Here is a 20,005-nt window from a genome sequence, read left to right on the forward strand (position 1 = left end):
TTCCCTAGGGAATCATCTACTATGTCCTATAGATAATACCTTGGACTCCCAACATCATAACATCCAATGTTTCTCATGTGCTTTACCTATTTAACTTTTTAATATAGGTTAAAGTGATAAGAAAAGCAGTTTGTATCATAGAATTAGAGAAGAAAAGTATGGAATATTGAGGCTGGAAAGGTAGGGTAGAAAGGTAGTAGAAGAGTTTATACTTGGTCATAAAAGGAATAAGGAGTAATTTTTATTGAATTTATTGAATAGGAGAATGACATGTTCAGACCCATGCTCCAGGAATAGTATATACTGTTCCCTATACTAATATTCTATCATTTTTTTTGTCTTTGTACTTGATGCCTCCTGCCTGTACTACATGAAGTTCTCACCTCAACCTCCAACATCTCCCCTTCCTTTCAAGATTTGGAAATTTTTCCTAATTCCCCCAAGTGGTTACTATATGGAGAATGACTTGAAAAGTGGCAAGACTGGATGCAGGGAGACCAACAACACAACTTTTGGAACAGTCTAAGAGACATGGAAGTGAGCATGTTAACAGAGAGAAGGGATTAAGTATGAGAGGTGTCCTAGGGTAGAAAAAGCAAAGTTTGACAACTGTGTTTGTGTGTTGGATTAGAAATAGTACAGTGGTGCTATCATTTCCTGTTTTGGACTTTATCCTTCTACTAATGCTTTTCATACATTCTGAGATATCATTAATTTTCTTCAGAATCATATCATACTGTTCTTCAATATTGTTGATTCATACTTACCTTGTAGTGAACTACAGTTCTGACATTCTATTGTTTTGTAACTGTAAGAACACATTCATTTCTCTTTAAACCAGTTCCCCAAGTGAGTCTGCTGATGTATTTACCTTTAAATATAACAGGCTTAGCCTTGCATATTTTCAGTAAGTTATCAGGAACAGAAACAGGTTCTCCAGCAGCTACCACAGGAGATGAGATTGTAGCTGGTCCCACCAAACCTGCCTGGGGCAGACAGGACACTGCTGCACTGTCTAGGAATGCAGTCACCAAAATGAAAGGATTAAACACACTCAAAAACAAAAGATAAGAACACCAACACACATATCAAACCTTGACTCTTTTAGCCATCTGAAATCAGTCTCTTATTAATTTAGTGAGTCAGACATAGATAACATAAGCTAGATACAGATATATACACAAAAGTCAACTTTTGTTTAGTCTCTTGGCATAAGGGTTTAAAAAACAAAACAAAAACACTTTCAGTGTTTAAAAAGGGTTTTTCCTTAACAGGGGAGGTTAAAAGAACAAGCATTAGTATGCTCATTTTCTAAATCACAGGATAATAAATAAATATTTTTAAAACTGAAGTTGAGATAGTTAAAGTGATTTTCCCACAGTGTTACAGTCAGAACTCAAACCTTCATCTCCTGACTCTCAGACTAATATTCTACCTAAATTATCATCATCTGGTGATGAGGATGGTATCAAAACCTGTGATTTCATGAATGAAGTTTGGATAGTGGGGAGGCAATCAGGGTTAAGTGATTTGCCCAGGTCTGAGCTAAAAGTGTCTGAGAACAATTTTGAACTCAGGTCCTCCTGACTCCAGGGTTAGTGTTCTATCCACTGCATTAACAACTGCACTAATTTCATGAATATGGAGAACTCCCAATGTGTAAACTCCCTCCATAAATGCAAAATAGAAATTTGTGTAGCTTACAATCACTTTTAATTCCAATTAACTTATATGTATTTTAATATGGGATTAATATAATTAATGAATCAATGTGTAATTATATAAAACATACTTATTCTGTAGTCTTTTTGCCTGCAGGGAGATCAAAATTTTGCATAAATTAAGAATTTATAAATTATTCATAAACTAATAATTATAATCTATAAATCCATAATTCATCGATTATATAACAATCACATTATATGTGATTATATTATTATATAACAATTATAATTTATGAATTATTTAAATAATTTTACAGAAATTTTTTTAATATTAAGTGACTCGTTTCCCATGAGCAAACCTATTATTAAAAATATGAGGTCTGATGAAAATTCCATTTAGGGAATGTACCTGTTTGACCCAATCTAGTAAAATACTACATAGAGTTCTCTTCCTTCCCTCCCTTCATCCAGCCCAAAGCCACTGTTGTAAAATCACCCTGCTGTTACCAGTTTTCATTCTGTGTGCACTTGTCTGTATATAACAAGGATCAATAATTGATGGAGATTCTGGGGACCACCCTTTGTGACGTTTCTTGGGAGGGCCCGAGTTGGTTAAAGTGCCTAAAAGACATTTAGATTTAACAACATTAGTACCTGAAACAAGTCAATCAAATTTTTTTTCAGCATTTCCATGACTTTTTTTTTATTTTTTGTTTGTTTTGTCTTATTTAGTATTATTTTCCTGCTAGCTGACCTTGAACAAGCAATCAAACATTTGGAACTGCTAGCATTACAAACTGCTCTGATGGAAGGCTCAGGAGATGTTTGGCTTCACATAAATGACTTTAATTTGAATCTTAAGATCTGATATATTTTCATATCACAAGAAATGCCATGATTTTTTAAATCTCCTTCCCACATGTTTTTAAAACTATCCCATTCATTTTATAAATGTGTCTAGAGACTTTGATGTTTTGAACTTTTCCTAGAGACAGATGGAACTAGCTCATAAATTTATACTCAACCAGTTTTCACCACAGGGTGGCAGTACCTCTTCACTGGTGTTTCCCATCAGATAATGCTTCCAAGAGGAAATCCATAAGAGATGGAATCTCTGATTCCTCAATGTTCATTCCTCAAACAGTAGGTTGCCAGTGCCATAGAATTCATCATAGAGCAATCATACAACTGATGATTATTTTCTCCATATTTAACTAAGTGGGTCCTCAAAGAAATAATCAGTAGCCAGATCTTACCAACTTCATATAATCTGCCAGAGTTTTTACTCCACTGTTACAGCCTTCACCAACTAGAATCACCTCCATGTCCCAATGAGATTTGTAGGACATTTGTAAAGGAGAGAAACTAATGAATTGTTCAAAGCATCAGGAGCAAGTTAGCCAGTATATACTTTGTATACATAATAGGTAGCATAACCCTTGACACAACTGCTAGCATTATCCTCATTTTACAATTAAGGAAAATGAGCTTGAGAGATTTCATGGCTTGCTTAGGGTCATACAGGTAAGGAAGCATCTGCGACAGGATTTGAACTTAGTTCTTCCTAACTCCAAATCTAGCCCTCTAACTCAAATTCTCAAAATTGGAAGTCATCTCAAACAACATCCAGGGTCCTACTCCTCTGTAAACATATCTAAACAAGCAATCATCCAGCTTTTACTTTATGAATACTAGTGATAGAGAACTCATTATTTCCTGAGGCAGATCATCTCATTTGGGGACAGCTCTCATTGATCAGGCCAAAGTAAAATGGGATCATCTCTTCCTTAATCCTATGTACCCTAAGATTCTGCTGATGTAGCCTAGGTTCTCATTAACTTTTCCGGATGCTACATCATACTATTAATTCACACTGCATTTACAGTCATTCAGTAGCAATCTAGCTACTCCTCCATCTTGCACATATGAAGGTTAGTATTTTTTAACCCACTCCTTTAAAATTTCATTTTATTAGATATATTCTGACATTCAAGCCTATCAAGAAATTGCTGGCTCCTCAGTCTCCAGAAAGGGGAAATTATGGAACTTTTCATCAGTCAAGATGTAGAAGAAAGATTACATTAGCTAAGAGTGCCTTGATAACCTTGGTCTCAATCCAACTGACAGAATTGTAAAATCCATGGCAAAGAGGGTGAAGTAAAGCTGGAAGAAGAACTGTATTTATTTTTTTCCTTTCAATAAGATCATATTTTAAAAGGCAGCATCCTGTTAGACAGGGGCTGCATCATATCACAAACACAATGATAATAAAATCAAACAGGTATATTTTCTCATTTAATCCCCATCACATGCTATGTGAAGCAGGTACATACATAAATGCACACACACATACACACACACACACACACACACACACCCCTGCAATTTCATCAATGGGAGAAAGCTTCTTCCACAGAGGGAGACTGTAAACTCAGCTCAGCTGAGCTTATGATCTTCCAGAGTTGTCTAATCATTAAAAGTTTAAATGACTTGATCCTAGGTCATACAGCTACTATGTTTTAGCAGGAAGACTTGAGACCAGGTATTCCTGACTGAGAAGGGTCCTTTAACTATACTGCTCAAAGGAAACTGAGGCACAGATTGAGGAAGCAACTTCACTAAATTCATTTTGGCCACAATGAATAAAGCACCCAATTCAAATCCCAGCTTTGATGTTTACTACTTGAATGGCCTTCATCTCCCTGAGGCTCTATTTCCCCAACTGTAAAATGAGGTGTTTGAATTCAATTTTCTCTGAGGATTTATCCAACTCAAGATCTATGATCCAATACCTCCCAATGTAGTGCTCTGAAAGCCGTATCATTCTGCCTTTGCCCCATAATATATCACCCTCAGTAAATACCTGTAGATTTGCTGTAATTTAAAACAGAAAATCTTTTTAAAAAGAAACATTTATCAGTTCCACCAATATTGGCTCTCAAGATCAGATTCTACTCCAAAAGAACATGAGGCAATAAATGACCTGTTATGTGGGTAGATAGAGAAATGTGAAGCTACCTAATACCGAGGGTCTTGTTGGGACTGACAAATTGTTTTTGACTAACTGTTGATGCTTGGGTGAATCTTTCCCATTGAAAACAGCTGGACTCATTGTTGACATCTGAAGAGGATGATCAGATGTAGTGCCTGAAACCAAAAAGAGAGAGAAGCCCACTATATTGGATCTATAGCTATTTTTCCACTTTACTGTTTAAATTGTTCATTGCTCAAACCCTTGAGGTTAGAGTGCAGAAACTAATATTTCAGCTCTTCTGAGAGGATATGTATAAATTTCCATACATATTCCAACAGGTACAAACTGAGTCGACCTACAAGTCTGAAGGTCTTTCGAAACCACTATGGGGAACTTGCACTCCACAATTCCAGGTCGATTCCCTACTGTCTATTAAGAATACAGATGAGAACCAATTTAGGACTTGCAAGGGACTGCTAATAGTTGCATCTATCTTGATCTACTCTTATCACACCCCTACACAGAGAAAGGATCGAGGCACTAACTACCTAGATGATTTGAGTTTATTCAGATTCATTGAACTATCCAAGAGATTTGAAGTTTGTACAATTTAACTTGAGAAGTGCTTAACTTGAGAACAAGGACTTACTCTGAGTCACCCTCTAGTCAAATGAAGTCCTAATTCAACTCTAAGGACTTGTGATACCAATTGAAGTTCATACTAAAATGTAATGGCTCACAAAGTGCCCCAAGATGCTTTCAAATATAGCAACTATCCCAGTGAGAGAATGGTAGGGAGTATAGTGTCCCCCAAACACCCTCAGCAAAATTAGCCTAGGAGATTTGGTTTGTCACTCAGCTACAAAAGATATCACACACCACCCTCTAGGTATTTGACAGTCATTTGATGTTGCTCATTTACTGGGGATACCCCCATTATAATCTTTTCAACAGATAAGAAAGGAATGTCTAAAGATCATAAAAGAATATAAGCCTGTAAGCTTTCCTGCCAATTGCATTGTTTATGATAATTCTCCATCCGAACAGGTTGGAAATCACAAATACCATCAGCATGATTCTTAACATCTCTAATGAAGAAAGTGAGTAACTTTTTATTTCTTGTGGTGTTTGTGTTTATCTTTTCCCTTTCCTCAACTTGGTCACAAGGGGGAGAAGTTGGCTCAGACCTTCTGAGAAGGAAGGGAGACAGTCAACTTTCTGTTAGTTTTCTTACAGTAACTCATGGCAGGAAAAAATAAACAAGTCAAAAATATTTCCTTTTACTATATTCCCAATAGCAGGTGAATATCCTAGAGCAAGGAATTAATACCCTGGTATCTGTGAATTTGTTTCTTTTTAATGTTTTGACAGTTATTTTCACTATATTTGTTTCCTTTATGATCCTATGTATTTTTCCACACTTTAAAATTATTACACTGAGAAGAGATCCTTAGTTTTTACCAAATTACCAAAGAGGATAATAAAAGTAGTAGTAGTAATAATAGCTAGCATTCATACAGCATTTTAAAGTTTGCAAAGTGCTTTACAATTTACCTCATTTAAACCTCACAGCAACCCTGGATAGTACATATTATTATTTTTTTTCCATTTTCCCATTTTTTTCCATTTTCCATTTTAAAGATGAGGAAACTGAGGCAAAGGAATATTTAAATGACTTGCCCAAAGTAAATACCTTCATTTATTGCAGAAAATAGTTAACAATCTCTATCCTACAGGTTCAGGGCTGAAAACAGAAAGGAATTCTGGACAAATATGTGTATACCTTTTCCCCTACCCCAACCCAAACAGAATTTATGGTTTGCTCCAATTCTAGTTGGCATGCTAGCTCTATGTCTGAAGCTCAAATCCACTATATTCCATAGGTTTTTTCCAGCAGTTAGTCCTATCCTCTTCCTAAACTTCATGAAAATATATAAATATATATATAATATATATAAATATAAAAATATATAAAATTAATAAAGTGGTTTCACATGACCTTCAGACTTGTAGGTCGACTCAGTTTGTACCTGTTAGAATATGTATGGAAATTTATACATATACAATTTTTGGAGAAAAACTTAAATTTTATAAATTTTATAAAATTTAAATAAAATAAAATAAGTAAAAATCATATAGGATCAAAACTTGAAAGCTAGAAGAAACTTCAAAAGCTTTCTAGTCTAATTCTAGTTCAATTATTTTACAGATAAGGAAACTAAGTCCCAAAAAGGATAAATGATGCCCTCAAGTCACTTAGAAAACCTGAAGTCATTCAGATATTAAATAGTAGACTGTGAATTTGAATTTAAATTAGTATTCTTATGGCCTAGATTATACTGCCTTTCTCCCCTTCTTAGAATCAAAAGATTCTAATTTTTTTCCTACCTAGTTGTTATTGAAATGAAGACTGGCAATGTATCTAGAATCAAAATTCTATGCTATATAAATCAGATTATTGCTTTTCAATTAATATTCTTTCAGAGAAGAAAAATACAAGTAACTTCATCCTGTAAGCAATAATGCATGTATAGAAATGATTTAACAACTCTAAATGATTCTCTACAATCATTTACCTGTCAGTTGAGTTCCCATAGGAACATTTGGATTTGCTACTAGAACTGGCTCACTTGTGAAGGCAGCTGGAGGGGCTGAACTCTCTGGAGCCTGGAACAGTGAACTGGAACAAGTGCTTGAGGACAACTGCCGGCTCCGGAGCTCAACTGAAAAAAAGTTAGCATGAAAGCAAAAATGACATTATCCTTTGGGGGAGGTGAAAGTTTGCCTGGTCGTCTGTCAGTCACATCAGATTAAACAATGAATGTTATTAACTAGAGAAAATGGCAGTATGATATTGGTCCCACTGGCAAGTACCACGGTAAGGGGAGAAAAGTGGGAAATGGAGACAGAAGAGTGCATACCTTATCACAGTCATGTCTTTACTCACTTAATTTACTATGTATGGACTACTTTCCATCTCCAACACTTCACCTACTAGATTCCCACCCACTATTTACAGACCAACTTCATTACCACCCCTTGCACAAAGCTCTCACCAATAACCAGCAAAAAAAAAAAAAATCTTAGCCCTTAAACTCCACTGTTTGTTTTTAAATTCCCTAATGAAAGTAAAGGCCATACTGTCACTATGATAAGGGAACTAGACATTTGGAAGAAAGGGACAGAGGATCATAGGAAATTATTCTTCAGTTCCTGCCTTAAGACAGCCATCAATGGCAAAAGGGTCTACTTGAGTAAACAATCTGAGAGTACGGCCTTTATAGTGGCTTTAAATTTGGTAAGTGCCTACTACCTGCCAAGCACTATTCTAATCACTGGGAATTTTTTTTTAAAGGCAAAAACATTGTTGACAGGATACAATGAAATAATAGTTTACACACAGTATCTGGTGTGTATGCAGTAGACACTTAATAACTGTTTATTTTCTCTCCCAAAGTAAAAAAGAGAAATCTGCAGTTGGCTGTGGTTTAAAATCCTGTTCTCTACTCTCCAGGTGATTTTCAAGCAAATTTTCATTTATAAATTGAAAAAATTAAGTGAGATGATCTCTAACATCACTTCTACTCTAATTTTAAAGCTGGGTTAAATTCTTCTATTGCAAAGTGGTCATCTCTAATAAGAAACAATTATCACCAAATTGTTCTAGTATCTCAAAATTTAAACACACTATAAAGGCCATCCTCTGGACCTCGGGGCTCTTTGTTTACTTAAGTAGACCCTTTTGCCATTAACTCAGACCCCCCTCAAAGTTAGTGAAAGGCAAAATCCTGCCAAGCCAACTGGGCTAACTAACCGGAGCCCCTCCAGCAGATTAAAGGGCCTTTCATGAGAGTCCCGTGAGCATTCCGAACCAGATAATACTTTAAGTGTTTCTGTTTCTTCGGCTGGGTGGTCAATTTAAGATTGATGTGATTGGAAAATTCAGTGAAGTAACAGAATCCTTTCTTTCCACAGCCAACACAATTCCCAGAGAAACCTAGAAAAAAAATAACATGAAAAGCCATGAATTTGGTTGTCCAACTGTAAAGATTTTTTTTTCTTTCAAAGTACTTTGAATAGATGAAATAATTTATTGAATCTCTAAAAAGCCCCTTTAGCCCATCATATCATTGATTGGAAGTCATGAAAATCCATTTTTGGTGCTTTTTCCCAAAATGCTTTCAGATCTATAATCAACTCAAACATTTATCAAACATCTACTCTGTACTGCATGATTTAAGTTCATTGTTTCTCAAAAGAACACTTGAAAAAAAGGAAGAAAAAGTATTCTACCCACATACTTTTATAAGTTATGGGTATACCATAGCTATCAATGATAGTGGAAAGAAGACTAGTCTAGACTTAAAGAAAAAAATGACTTTTTTTAAAGAGAGTAAAGAAAGAATCCATATGTATAAAAAATAATTTATAGGGGGCGGCTAGGTTGCACAATGGCTAGAGCACTGGCCCTGGAGTCAGGAGTACCTGAGTTCAAATCTGGCCTCAGACACTTAATAATTACCTGTGTGGCCTTGGGCAAGCCACTTAAACCCATTTGCCTTCAAAAAAAACTAAAAAAAATAATAATAGTAATTTATATCTTCACAGTCTGTACCTGAAAACTAATGGAGTGCCCATCAGTTGTGGAATGGATGAGCAAATTATGACCATGTGTGTGTGTGTGTGTGTGTGTACATATATGCAGGGCAAATTCAAATAATACAACCAATTCACAGGAATAATTATTCACCCAAATTAGGACCAAATTGCAAATTAAATATTATTGTATCATAAGAGACAAAAATATATTTTCAGAGAAACCTGTAAAGAGTTTTATGAACTGATATAGAATCTAGTAATCAGAACCAGAACAATTTATAAACCACAATATAACAAAATTTGAAAGATTTAGCAATTCTGATTTATTCAATGGCCAGCTGTGAATATCATGCTAGCCACTTCCTGAGAGAGAGGTGATGAATTCAATGAGGCATGGTCAATATGGGAGTTTGTTTTGCTTGGCCATGCAAATATTTTTGGAAAGTTTTTTTTCCCTCAGATAGAGTAAGAGATCTAAGGAAAGAATAAGAATAATTGAAGCAAATAAAAGTTCAGAAAGTGAGAGAATAAAAGAAATATAAATGCAATAAAGAAGAAAACAGAACTATGTTTGAATCCTAAATTTGCTACTTACAATGAAGGTGACCTAGGCCAAGTCCTTTCATCTTCCAGGACCTCAGTTAACTCATTTATAAAATGGGATAATTAAACTAAGATCTTTTAAGTTCTAAATCCCATTAACTAATTTTGGTAAAGGGATTGGAAGAAAGCACATCTACTGATTAAAACAGAAAAGAAGATGTTTGATTTTAGTAAAGGAGGTAGGAAAGAGGCAAACTTGGCATATAAAAATGAAATTTTTGCTGTTCTAATTTTCAAAAATAATTTGTAAGTTAGAATTGAGGAAGAAAGAAAGAATCCAAGTTAGGTGCCTTTATCCCATTCAAATCACTATATTATTTAAATTAATAATCTGCCATGGCCATATTTCCATTTCCTATTTGTACTGGACAGATACAGTCTCCAAATTCCAAATTGACCTTATGGAACTTCAGGAATTAAAAAAACAAATTGGGTTTTTTTTGGCAGAAAACAAAAAAGGGAAGATTTCACTATATATATATATATATATATATATATATATATATATATATATATATATATACTCTTGAAAGAGACAAAGAGAAAAATATAATAAAATGAAATAAGTAGATGGCATGCCCCTCTAAGAAGAGCAATCTAGATCAGAGGTTCTTAACCTGGCATCAGTAACCTAGAATTTTAAAATATATTTTCTTAATTATATTTTGATAAAATTTTATGTTATGAATTTATTTTTTTCTAAGAAGGGGGCAATAGGTTCACTAGATTGCCAAAGGAGTCAATGACATAGAAAAAAACCCCTAGACTAGACAATAGCTCAGATCCCAGTTTAGGACTCATGTCCTCAGTTCAATACCAGCTCCAAAATTCCGTAGTCTAAATTTTATGCTAGCCTCAGTAGCCTTTGATCTATTCTCAAAAACATTCCAAGTCCAGATTTTTTTTCATTTGGCTTTTTGGTCTACTCAATTTCCTTGTTTAAATTCACTGTGCCTAAACAAGACCTTCCTCAAAAACTTGCTTCATCTGTGGTCTGTCCAGTTTTTATGGGCAGAAGGTCCTTTGAGTCAAAGAGACAGTGGAAATAAAGGACACAGAAAGTAAACTGTTTTTATCACATTCTTTGCAGGAAAAGTTTGTAAAGGTCATTATGACTTGAGAAAGAAGAACAATATGGCTATCTACATAAGCTCTACTTTTAAACTGGTCTCAGAAGTCTAGTTGATGTTTATAAAAAAAATAACCAGTTGCACTCAAAAAAGACATTTCCATTCTTCATGAGAAAGATGAAGAAATAAAAATGTTACCATTATTAAACGTTACTGAAAGCCTGGATGCATCTCCCTTAAGTAATGCTTAAATTTTCCTGATACCATGTCTTTAAAATTTACTAAAGATACTACTTAATTAAAAAATATTGACATTTTCATAGGATAATGATGTCCAGGATAAGTGGAACTTTCAGGATCCTACTTCCTCTGCACTAATATTCAGCTATCAGAAAGAAAATCAAATTGATCTGTTTATAGGAAATCTTAATGGAATGCAAAGAACAAGTATTCTTTTTTATTCCAAAATACTCTATTATTTCAAGAATTCAGATGATGGTATCTTGGAAGCCTCCTCAAGAATTGGTTGAATTTGAATCTGACCCCAAGTTTGCAAAAGATTCAAGACTATGACCAAGAACAGCCAGGTCAAGGGTGCTACCAATCACTTACATAGGCTACAGCTGAAAACCAAAGCACTTGACTTAGCGTCTGGAAGGTACAAGTTCAAATCCAGCTTTAGACAACTTACCAGTATTATGACTCTGAGCAAATTATTTCACCTCTCTCAGCTTAAGTTTTCTTATCTGAAAATAGGCATCAAAACAGCACCAGTCTCACAGTGTTGATGTGAGGATCATAGCAAATAAGATGTGAGTCCCTTTGCAAATCTTCAAGCACTCTATGATTTATTGTTATCATACAAATATATTTAATATTATTTTCAATAATAATAATGATAGAAGCTCAACATTTAAATAGTACTTTATTCTTTACAAAACAGCTACCACAAAATCACCAAAGGAAGAAAGAAGCTCTAATATTGTGATAATAGCACTTTTAAGTTTACCAAGCAAGCACTTATGAGATAAGATGTACAAGTATCAAAAGTTCCATTTTACAAATGAAGAACCTGAATCTTTGGAAAAGTAAACGACTTGCACAGCAAGCATCAGGTCTCAGATGAAAGCCTGGTCTTCAGACTCAAAGTCTAAGTGGTTTCTACTACATTATTCCACTGCAGTATGATAGAATGAACATCTATTTATTCAATACTGTCTAAATTGAATATTTCATAAGAATAGTATTATGTCATCTGTGACAATAAGTAGGAAGCCTCTTCCAGAGCAGGTTGAATTTGAATCTGACCCTAAGTGTTTAAAAAGATTCAAGAATATGACACAGAACAGCAAGGCCAAGGGCGCTACCAATCATTTACATGGGCTGTAGCTGAAAGCCACATCTGCCATCAAACAGCCAACCCACCACCTATTTCTGTCCTTGAAGAAGGTGGGGCTGTCAGGGTAAAATTCTCTTAAAAGAGTTCACCATCCAATATGGGAGCCATAAAACAACAATGGGGGAGGGGAAATGCCGACCATTAAGGAGCTCTCTTTGTAGATCAGAAGTTGATAGTGGAAACCCACCACAGGAGGGAAACTACTTGTCTCCTCTGCACTGTAAATATTTAGGGAGGGATTAGGAAGAGGCCAATGAACAATCAATCTTCTCCTATAAGGGCTTTTTCACCAGGAAAAGCTGTCCTTTTGGAGAAAGGAACACTGAATAGATTGGAAACAGGAGGCAAAGCTGCTAACCCCACCAGTTTGTTTATAAATCTGCCATGGAGTTTGATTAAAAATCTGCCAAATAATTATAACCATGCAGTCTTAAATACCAAGTTTAAAAATGGATTCACTCTAGCTTCTTAAATAAATTCTAAGCAAACAGAATTCCTGGTGTTCAGAAATAATAAGCACAATACTAATGCTCAAAATATCCCCAGAGAGTGGACTGGCTCAGAGAGGTGAAGGACTTGGGTTTAAACCCTACCTCTGATCTTTACTTACTTGTATCATCCGGAACAACTCAACCTTCCAGTTTCCACATGAAGAATGAATGAGTTAAATTAGTTGGCTTCTAAGGTCCTTTCATATACTAGTTCTATAAATGACTTGAAAAAATTAAATGTAATTCTTTTTTATAAACATGCCTTTTATACTTACTGTGTGCAAAGCACTGTTGTGGTCTCTAAAGATGTTTAGCTAAGATATAATCTCTGACTCATGAAATTTATAATGATGACAGCATTTATCGGCTTTGCCTTAAACCTCAATACTTTCCACTCATTATTTCATTTAAGTTCACAACACTGCCAAGAAATAGGTACTATAGGGACTATCTTCATTTTGCAGATGAGTTCCTTGAGTGGGATTTGGTCAAAAAAATCTTCCTAATTTGGGGGCAGCTAAATGGTACAGGGGGCAGCTAGGTGGCACAGTGGATAGAGCACTGGCCCTGGAGTCAGGAGGACCTGAGTTCAAATTTGGCCTCAGACATTTAATAATTGCCTGGTTGTGTGACCTTGGGCAAGTCACTTAATCCCATTGCCTTAAATAATTTTTTTAAATCTTCCTAATTTCAAGCCCAGGAATATTCATTCTGTCAATCTGCCTTTTAAAAGCAAATTTACGGGGCAGGCAGTAACTTAGAGAGTGGAGAATGGAAATAGCACAGGTGACTTATTTTGATTTCTCCATAAGAAAAATCACCACTTAAAATTACTAAATATATATTATCATCACTGTTCTTATTTTAGGACACTTTCCTCTGCCCTTCTCGTCATATCCTAAAATCTAAAAAGGAACAAAATTTTCAATACAATTTCCCCTGAGGCTCTTGGGTGACTGACTATTCCAAATGGTGAAACAGCAGCATAACTGTTTCTTCAACAGAGACATTCCTCTATTAAAGAAAATCTCTCTAATACTCCTATAGCACAATATCTGCCTGACCTATACCTAATAATTGTCCTATATTTTAATCATTCTTACAGTGCTGTATGTACTACATCATTTTACTTAATCCTTGCTTCAGTTTGGTTTGGGGGGTTCCATTTGACCACTTTTGTATTGTCTATTATCCATCCTCCTTAACTTTAACATGGCAGAGTGGGAAATAATCCTGGTCTGGAAGTCCAGACCTGGTTCTGACTCCAACTGCTTGACCTTCAACAAATCACTTAATCTCTCTTGGTTACAAGTGCCTCGCCTATAAAATGAAAGGGTTATGTTTGATGGTATCTCAGCTCCAGTATTCTATGTCTAAAAGGCTCTTTCAGCTCCATAATTGTATTTTAAATGGCTACCTTCTCAAGTAGCTTCTTTCAGGCTTCCTGGGTGGTCTATATGTTTCTATTGCTGTGGAAATAGCCATCTGTAGCAGTCTAGTTGCCGTCCTTATTTGGAAAGAATAGCTTCAGTTTATTACTAAGGTTCTTTCATGTGAGCAGGAAGCCAGTTTTCTCCCAACCTTACATCTCAGGGAGGCATAAAAATATAAAGCACAACATCTCTCATCTCTGGTCCTTTTGGCTTCCTTCCTTCCTTTGCTCCCTTTAGTTAATATCTGACCCAAGGGCTCCTCTTGTCCACTGCAAGTGACCATATACCAGCCTGTTGGCACTAATCTCCTTCCCCCGTGCAGAATTCTGTAACAGATTGAATAGCTAGCTAAGACTAATACAGGTTCTTCCATCTTAATGTCCTATTATCAAGTAAATAAGTAATCTGAGTTGCCATTTCAGGAAAGGGGATCCCATTCTCTTCAAATACATTTCTTTTGTGATACATAACTTCTTAGTGAAAGGTGCTACCAGTAATCTTGTGAAAATCTAGCAGTATTAGTTCACAGAAATTAACCAGCATCTTGGAATAGTAGGAAAAAAGTTAAAGTCAAAGGACCTAGAATCAAATCCCACCTATATTTAATATATGGGTCACCTTAAGAGAATGTTTCACCACTTTAGGCCTTTAAGTCCTCCTCTGTAAAATATGAGGTTGGAATAAATGATATCAAAGAGCTTCCTAGATACTATGAACCAATATGAAGACCTATATGAAGATAAAAACTGAGCCCCTGACCCTAGTAGCTTTTTTATCGACTACATGAGTCAGAAAGGACTCTAAGTTTTATGAAATCAGGAATCATAGATCTGATTCAGATGAAAATAAAAGCCAAGTTGTTAACTTTTGTGATCAGTAAATTCCAAGGGTAAACATAAAAACTGAATCAAATAAAAATACACAAATTAACTCAGATACCATTACAACTCTAAGTTCTATACCAATGCCTCATTGTGGCATAAAAGTGAGAGTAGGTTCCTAAAACAAACTGATTTCTTTCTTGGACTAGCTTTGCAAAGTATGTAGGGGTTCAGTACCTATTGGATTATAATCTCATTTTGAAAAAAGGTTTGTTTTATCCTTTACCCAGAACCTGTTAAGCACATTAGGTGCTTAATAAATATTTGATGACTGAATGAGTAAGTAAAATGATCATTTGCTGAATTTTGGCTACTGAAATCTATAAGCAAAGAAAAATACAAAATTATTCTTTCTCGCATGGAGCCCCCTTCCACTTCTGCTAAGGTGACAAAATGTTTTTAAAATGTTAGAAGTGGGAATAAAACTACAAAGAATCACATGGTTTTTAGGTTGTATTCCAAACTAATTTAGTTGTTAGTAAAGTGTAAAATCCTGAAATGATAACCAACAAACAGAAATACTCCTGGTGGAAATGAATTGTATCAATTTTGACATTTTCCATAACCAAGACCAGAAGCTAAAAGAAAACTTCAACTAAATAGATTGAGGACTCACAGACCCTCATTGGAGAGAAAATGGGTAGAGTAGATATTATTATTCATCCCACAGAAGCAAGAAACATCATTTCTTAAGATATTTGTTCATCTCATATTGTAATGCTTATTATGATAAGCATCAGCAAAAAGGACACCATAAAAATAATTGCAGGAAGTGTGCCCACATCTATTGCAGTAGATGGAAAAAGTTGAGAAATTCTATATAGAAATGGATAAAACTTCCAAATTAAGTAAACATATATTTTGATTTTTTTAAACTTCAGTGCATGGGTAAGGAGAGAGAAATGAATAAAAATGTCTAGAAAAATATGATTCATAATAACAAACTAAGGAAAGTTAAAGTCTTATAGACTATACTAAAGTTTAACACCTAGACATCATGATTTGTTTTACCTCAATAAAACAACCAGAAAGCTCTGAGTATGGTAAGCAAATGAAAAAATCACCAAAAATACTGTTGATTACATTTGAAGAATCAGGTAAAGACAACACACCTAACAAATGGTCAGCCAGCCTTTGCTAGAAAGTATCTATTGAAGGCAAACACATTACTTCCAGATGCAAGGTCAAGTCTTATGATTAAATGTAATTTATGGCTGCCATTTCCAATCTCTAGAGACAAGCAGAACATATTGAATGTCTTTTCTACAAGAAAACACTTCAAATAGCAATAAGCAAACATTATGTGTTATGTGTTTAGAGGGGCTAAACGCTATTGATACAAAGAAAGGTGCTATCATGTCAGTGCCTATGATCCTATCAGCTGCCAAATATGGAAAGATGACTAGGTCTTCAAGTTCAATATTTATCAAATATTTAATGAGTGGGAAAAATACTATTACAATATGCTTGCCATGTTATAATTATAAAAAATAATATTAAGATAATTATAGCAATAAAATGGCTACTATTTAAATAGCACTTTGATAATTATAAAGCATGTTAATTATTTTATCTCATTTGATTCTTATCATAACCCTGAGAGGTAGGTTCTATTATCCTACTTACAGAAGAGCAAATGGAAACTGAACCAACTGAAGGGCCTTGCCCAGGGTCAAACAGTTTAGTATCTCAAGTTCAAGTTATCCTGACTCCCAGTTCTAGAATTCTATCTACTCTGCTTACATGATAAGATGTCTCTTAATATGAGAAAGAAAAAAACCAGAAGATATACAACCTCAAATGAGAGGCAGCACTGGCACAGTAAAAAGAGTTCTAGGTTTGAAGTCACAAGACTTAGGTTATGTGGGATGAATACAGAATTTGAACCTATCAGATACCTAACCTCATCACCCCCTAACTCTCAGTTTCCCTTTCTCTAAAAAAGAAGATAGCAATTCCTGCATTGTCAAACTTACAGGATTGTGGGTAAAGCATAAAATAAACTTCAAAGAACTAGAGAATAGTGCACTATTATTATCATCTGCCTACATGCATAAAAGAACATATAGGTGGCTCAGTGGATAGTGCATGGAACCTGGATTCAGGAAAACCTGAGTTCAAATGTGACCTCAGATACATACTAAGTATGTGACACTGGACAAGTCACTTAATGCTGTTTGCCTGAATTTCCTCATCTGTAAAATGTGCTGGAGAAAGAAATTGGCAAACCACTCCAATATCTTTGCCAAGAAAATCCCAAATGAGGTTTGGACATGACTGAAATGATGGAATAACAAACATAGCATGCATAAAAATATGACTGACATTATACCTCCAATGAAGTCTTTTTTTTTAATCTGAGGCAAAAGTTTTTATTTCAGATTTGCAACAAAGAACAATGAATCAATCTATTAAGTATACACCCTACCTGAAACTGTGACTTGCTGGAGTGGTGGCTAGTTTAAACTTCAACCATTAATTCAGACACATCTTTCAGACACTTAATACCCTAAAACTCAGGGCAAATTATTCTCATTTTGAGATTGCCAAGAGGGAGGCAAAAATTATGTTCATTAGATAATTAAACTAGAGTTTTCTGTGTCCAAAGGCCTCTAGCCTTTCAGCATTGTCCACTGAGACCTATTGAATATAGGTATTTAAATAAGTCTCAGTAAAAGATTAAGATATATATATATATGTATATGCATATATATACATGTATATATATACATATACATATATATATATATATATATATATATATATCAAGAAAGTGAGACCCCCCCATGATTTGAATTTAACAGGTACAAATGAGAGAGTCTACCTACCTATATGGTCCCAGTTTGAATGCCCACAAAGAAGTCAATGAAATGTTAAGAACACATCCATGTGTACAGTTTGAGTGTATCCAATAGGCTGTCATGGAACTGGCTACAATTTTCACAAAACTAGTATTTCAAAACAAAACAAAATACAACTCCAAACTCACAAAACTGTTCATTGATTATTCTGATAATAAAACATCCCAAAGGTTGGGATAAAAGTTATGTCAATATCCCCAGTCTTTTTTTTCAATAATCAACCCATGACAGTACTTCTTTTCTTGAACTTAAAGGTTTTTTTGGGGGGGGGGGTGAAAATGGTAGAGAGAGTTCTACTGAAGGATCAGTCCGACTAGCTTTCAGTGAAGTTTGAAGTACAGGATGAACTGTCTTGTGTCAATAAACCACTCCACATTGTTCACAAAACAAGTTTCAGCTCAACTGTCCAACTTGGGCCCAGGTTTGTCCATGCACTTTTCCCAGTATAGTTCAGTCATCTGGTGAACCAACTACTGAAAGCATTGCTTCTGAATTTTCACCTTGATGAAATGCTGCAACTTGGATCCACATTGACCAACCACCCCATGGAAGACAAGGAATCCATGCCAACCTAGCCCCTCAAATAACCAAGAGCCCACCAACTGCAAAACCCACTGACCTCCAATGAAGTCCTAACCAAAGGACAGACACAGAACTTTTAAATACAAACCAAAAAAATTAATATAAGAGCAAGAACTTCAGGATGTGCCAGTATACAACCATTATATCAGGCAACCAATACTAGCTATATTATTAAATGATTAAAACAGTGTAACATTGATATGGAAAATGTATATGGTGGAACATCAAGATAAAGCCAAATGCCTTTAGCATCTGGGTCTACATGGGTTATGTTTCATTTATCTGGTACCATCAGAGAATGAATACAGTATGACATCAAAGTTTCACAGCTAAATGAAGCTTATCCCCTCATGTACCAAAACTTTTTAATATTAGTTATTATTGATTTTTTAAATTGTCAATATTGTACTTGTATATGAAACTTTCTTCTACTTGAATACAACTCACAAGAGTAAAATCTATCTCCCTTTTGTATTTGTATTCCCAGTAATTAGCACAGTGATCACTAGTAAGTATTTCATTCTTTTCTACAAAAAGCATTTAAAACTTTATATACTCACTCTCCCCCTATTTGCCTGTTATTAGATTGGTGTCAGGAGAACCATCTCAATAAAGTCATGGCCTTTTTTATAAAGTTGGCACTATAAAGACAATACAGGGTCAACAGAAAAAGGCTGTAACCTAAAGAAGCTGGCTACAAATCCAAGAGAAGGCAACACAAGGAGGAGAAATCCAAATAGAAAGAAACCACACACAGTCTTACTCAGTTGTAGTCTCTTGAAGCACCCAATAGAAACACATTGTTCTGCAAAGCTGAAAATAACAGGAATTCAGGCTCACAAGTAAATGAAAGACTGACCTTACTTAAGCCCCCTAAAGACAGAGAAAGAACTTGAAAGTTCTTTCATCAGCAAGAAAGCAAGATTAAAGGTCAAAGGTCCACATAAGACATTCCAAGACCTTTGGTTGAATCAGTTAAGAGAGCAATAAGTGACTCTGCTTCTTTTTTCCTTTCCTCTTCTTTCAAAAACCAGAAGCCAACTAAGCAAAATTACTCACTAAAGTTCCAGTGGTAGGGCTAGAGCTTTAAAACATTAATGCTATAAACCTTTCTCCCATTCCCCTCAACTCACAATGAGATCATAAATAACCATGAGATTAGCAGTTGTATATTACTGCTAACTGTGAATGATTTTTTTTCTATGTGGACTATCACAATAATTTACATTTTTCTGTGAAGCAGTATGGTGAGGTGAACAAAAATCTGGTGTTAGAGCCAGGAAGGCTGGCTTAAGTCCTGTCTCTGCCATTTTAGCTGGAAGACCTTCAGCAAAAAGACACAACCTCAAGTTCCAGGCAGCTCTCTAAGACCATAAATTACACAGATTTCCCTGTACTCACTGGTAGAAAGGAATCCTTCATCTAGGATCTCCCTATAACTATATAAT

At 35.1% G+C, this 20,005-nt stretch overlaps 1 protein-coding gene across 3 annotated transcripts in view; it reads right to left on the bottom strand.

Moving 5' to 3' along the window:
• GREB1 (growth regulating estrogen receptor binding 1) overlaps window positions 1-9,872 on the bottom strand; it is a 95,490-nt gene extending 85,618 nt beyond the window's left edge. For all 3 annotated transcript variants that reach the window (XM_074208504.1, XM_074208511.1, XM_074208499.1), the window contains exons 1-5: window positions 8,453-9,872; window positions 7,215-7,361; window positions 4,683-4,811; window positions 2,172-2,285; window positions 872-1,015 (exon numbers count right to left, since the gene is read on the bottom strand). In XM_074208504.1, coding sequence (XP_074064605.1) covers window positions 872-1,015; window positions 2,172-2,285; window positions 4,683-4,811; window positions 7,215-7,361; window positions 8,453-8,663 — 745 coding nt within the window. In that variant the 5' untranslated portion in view covers window positions 8,664-9,872. The remainder of the gene's footprint in view (window positions 1-871; window positions 1,016-2,171; window positions 2,286-4,682; window positions 4,812-7,214; window positions 7,362-8,452) is intronic.
• Between the last annotated feature and the right edge of the window lie 10,133 nt (window positions 9,873-20,005).

This window comes from Macrotis lagotis, chromosome 1, assembly GCF_037893015.1.
Source record: "Macrotis lagotis isolate mMagLag1 chromosome 1, bilby.v1.9.chrom.fasta, whole genome shotgun sequence".
Lineage (NCBI taxonomy): Eukaryota > Metazoa > Chordata > Mammalia > Peramelemorphia > Peramelidae > Macrotis > Macrotis lagotis.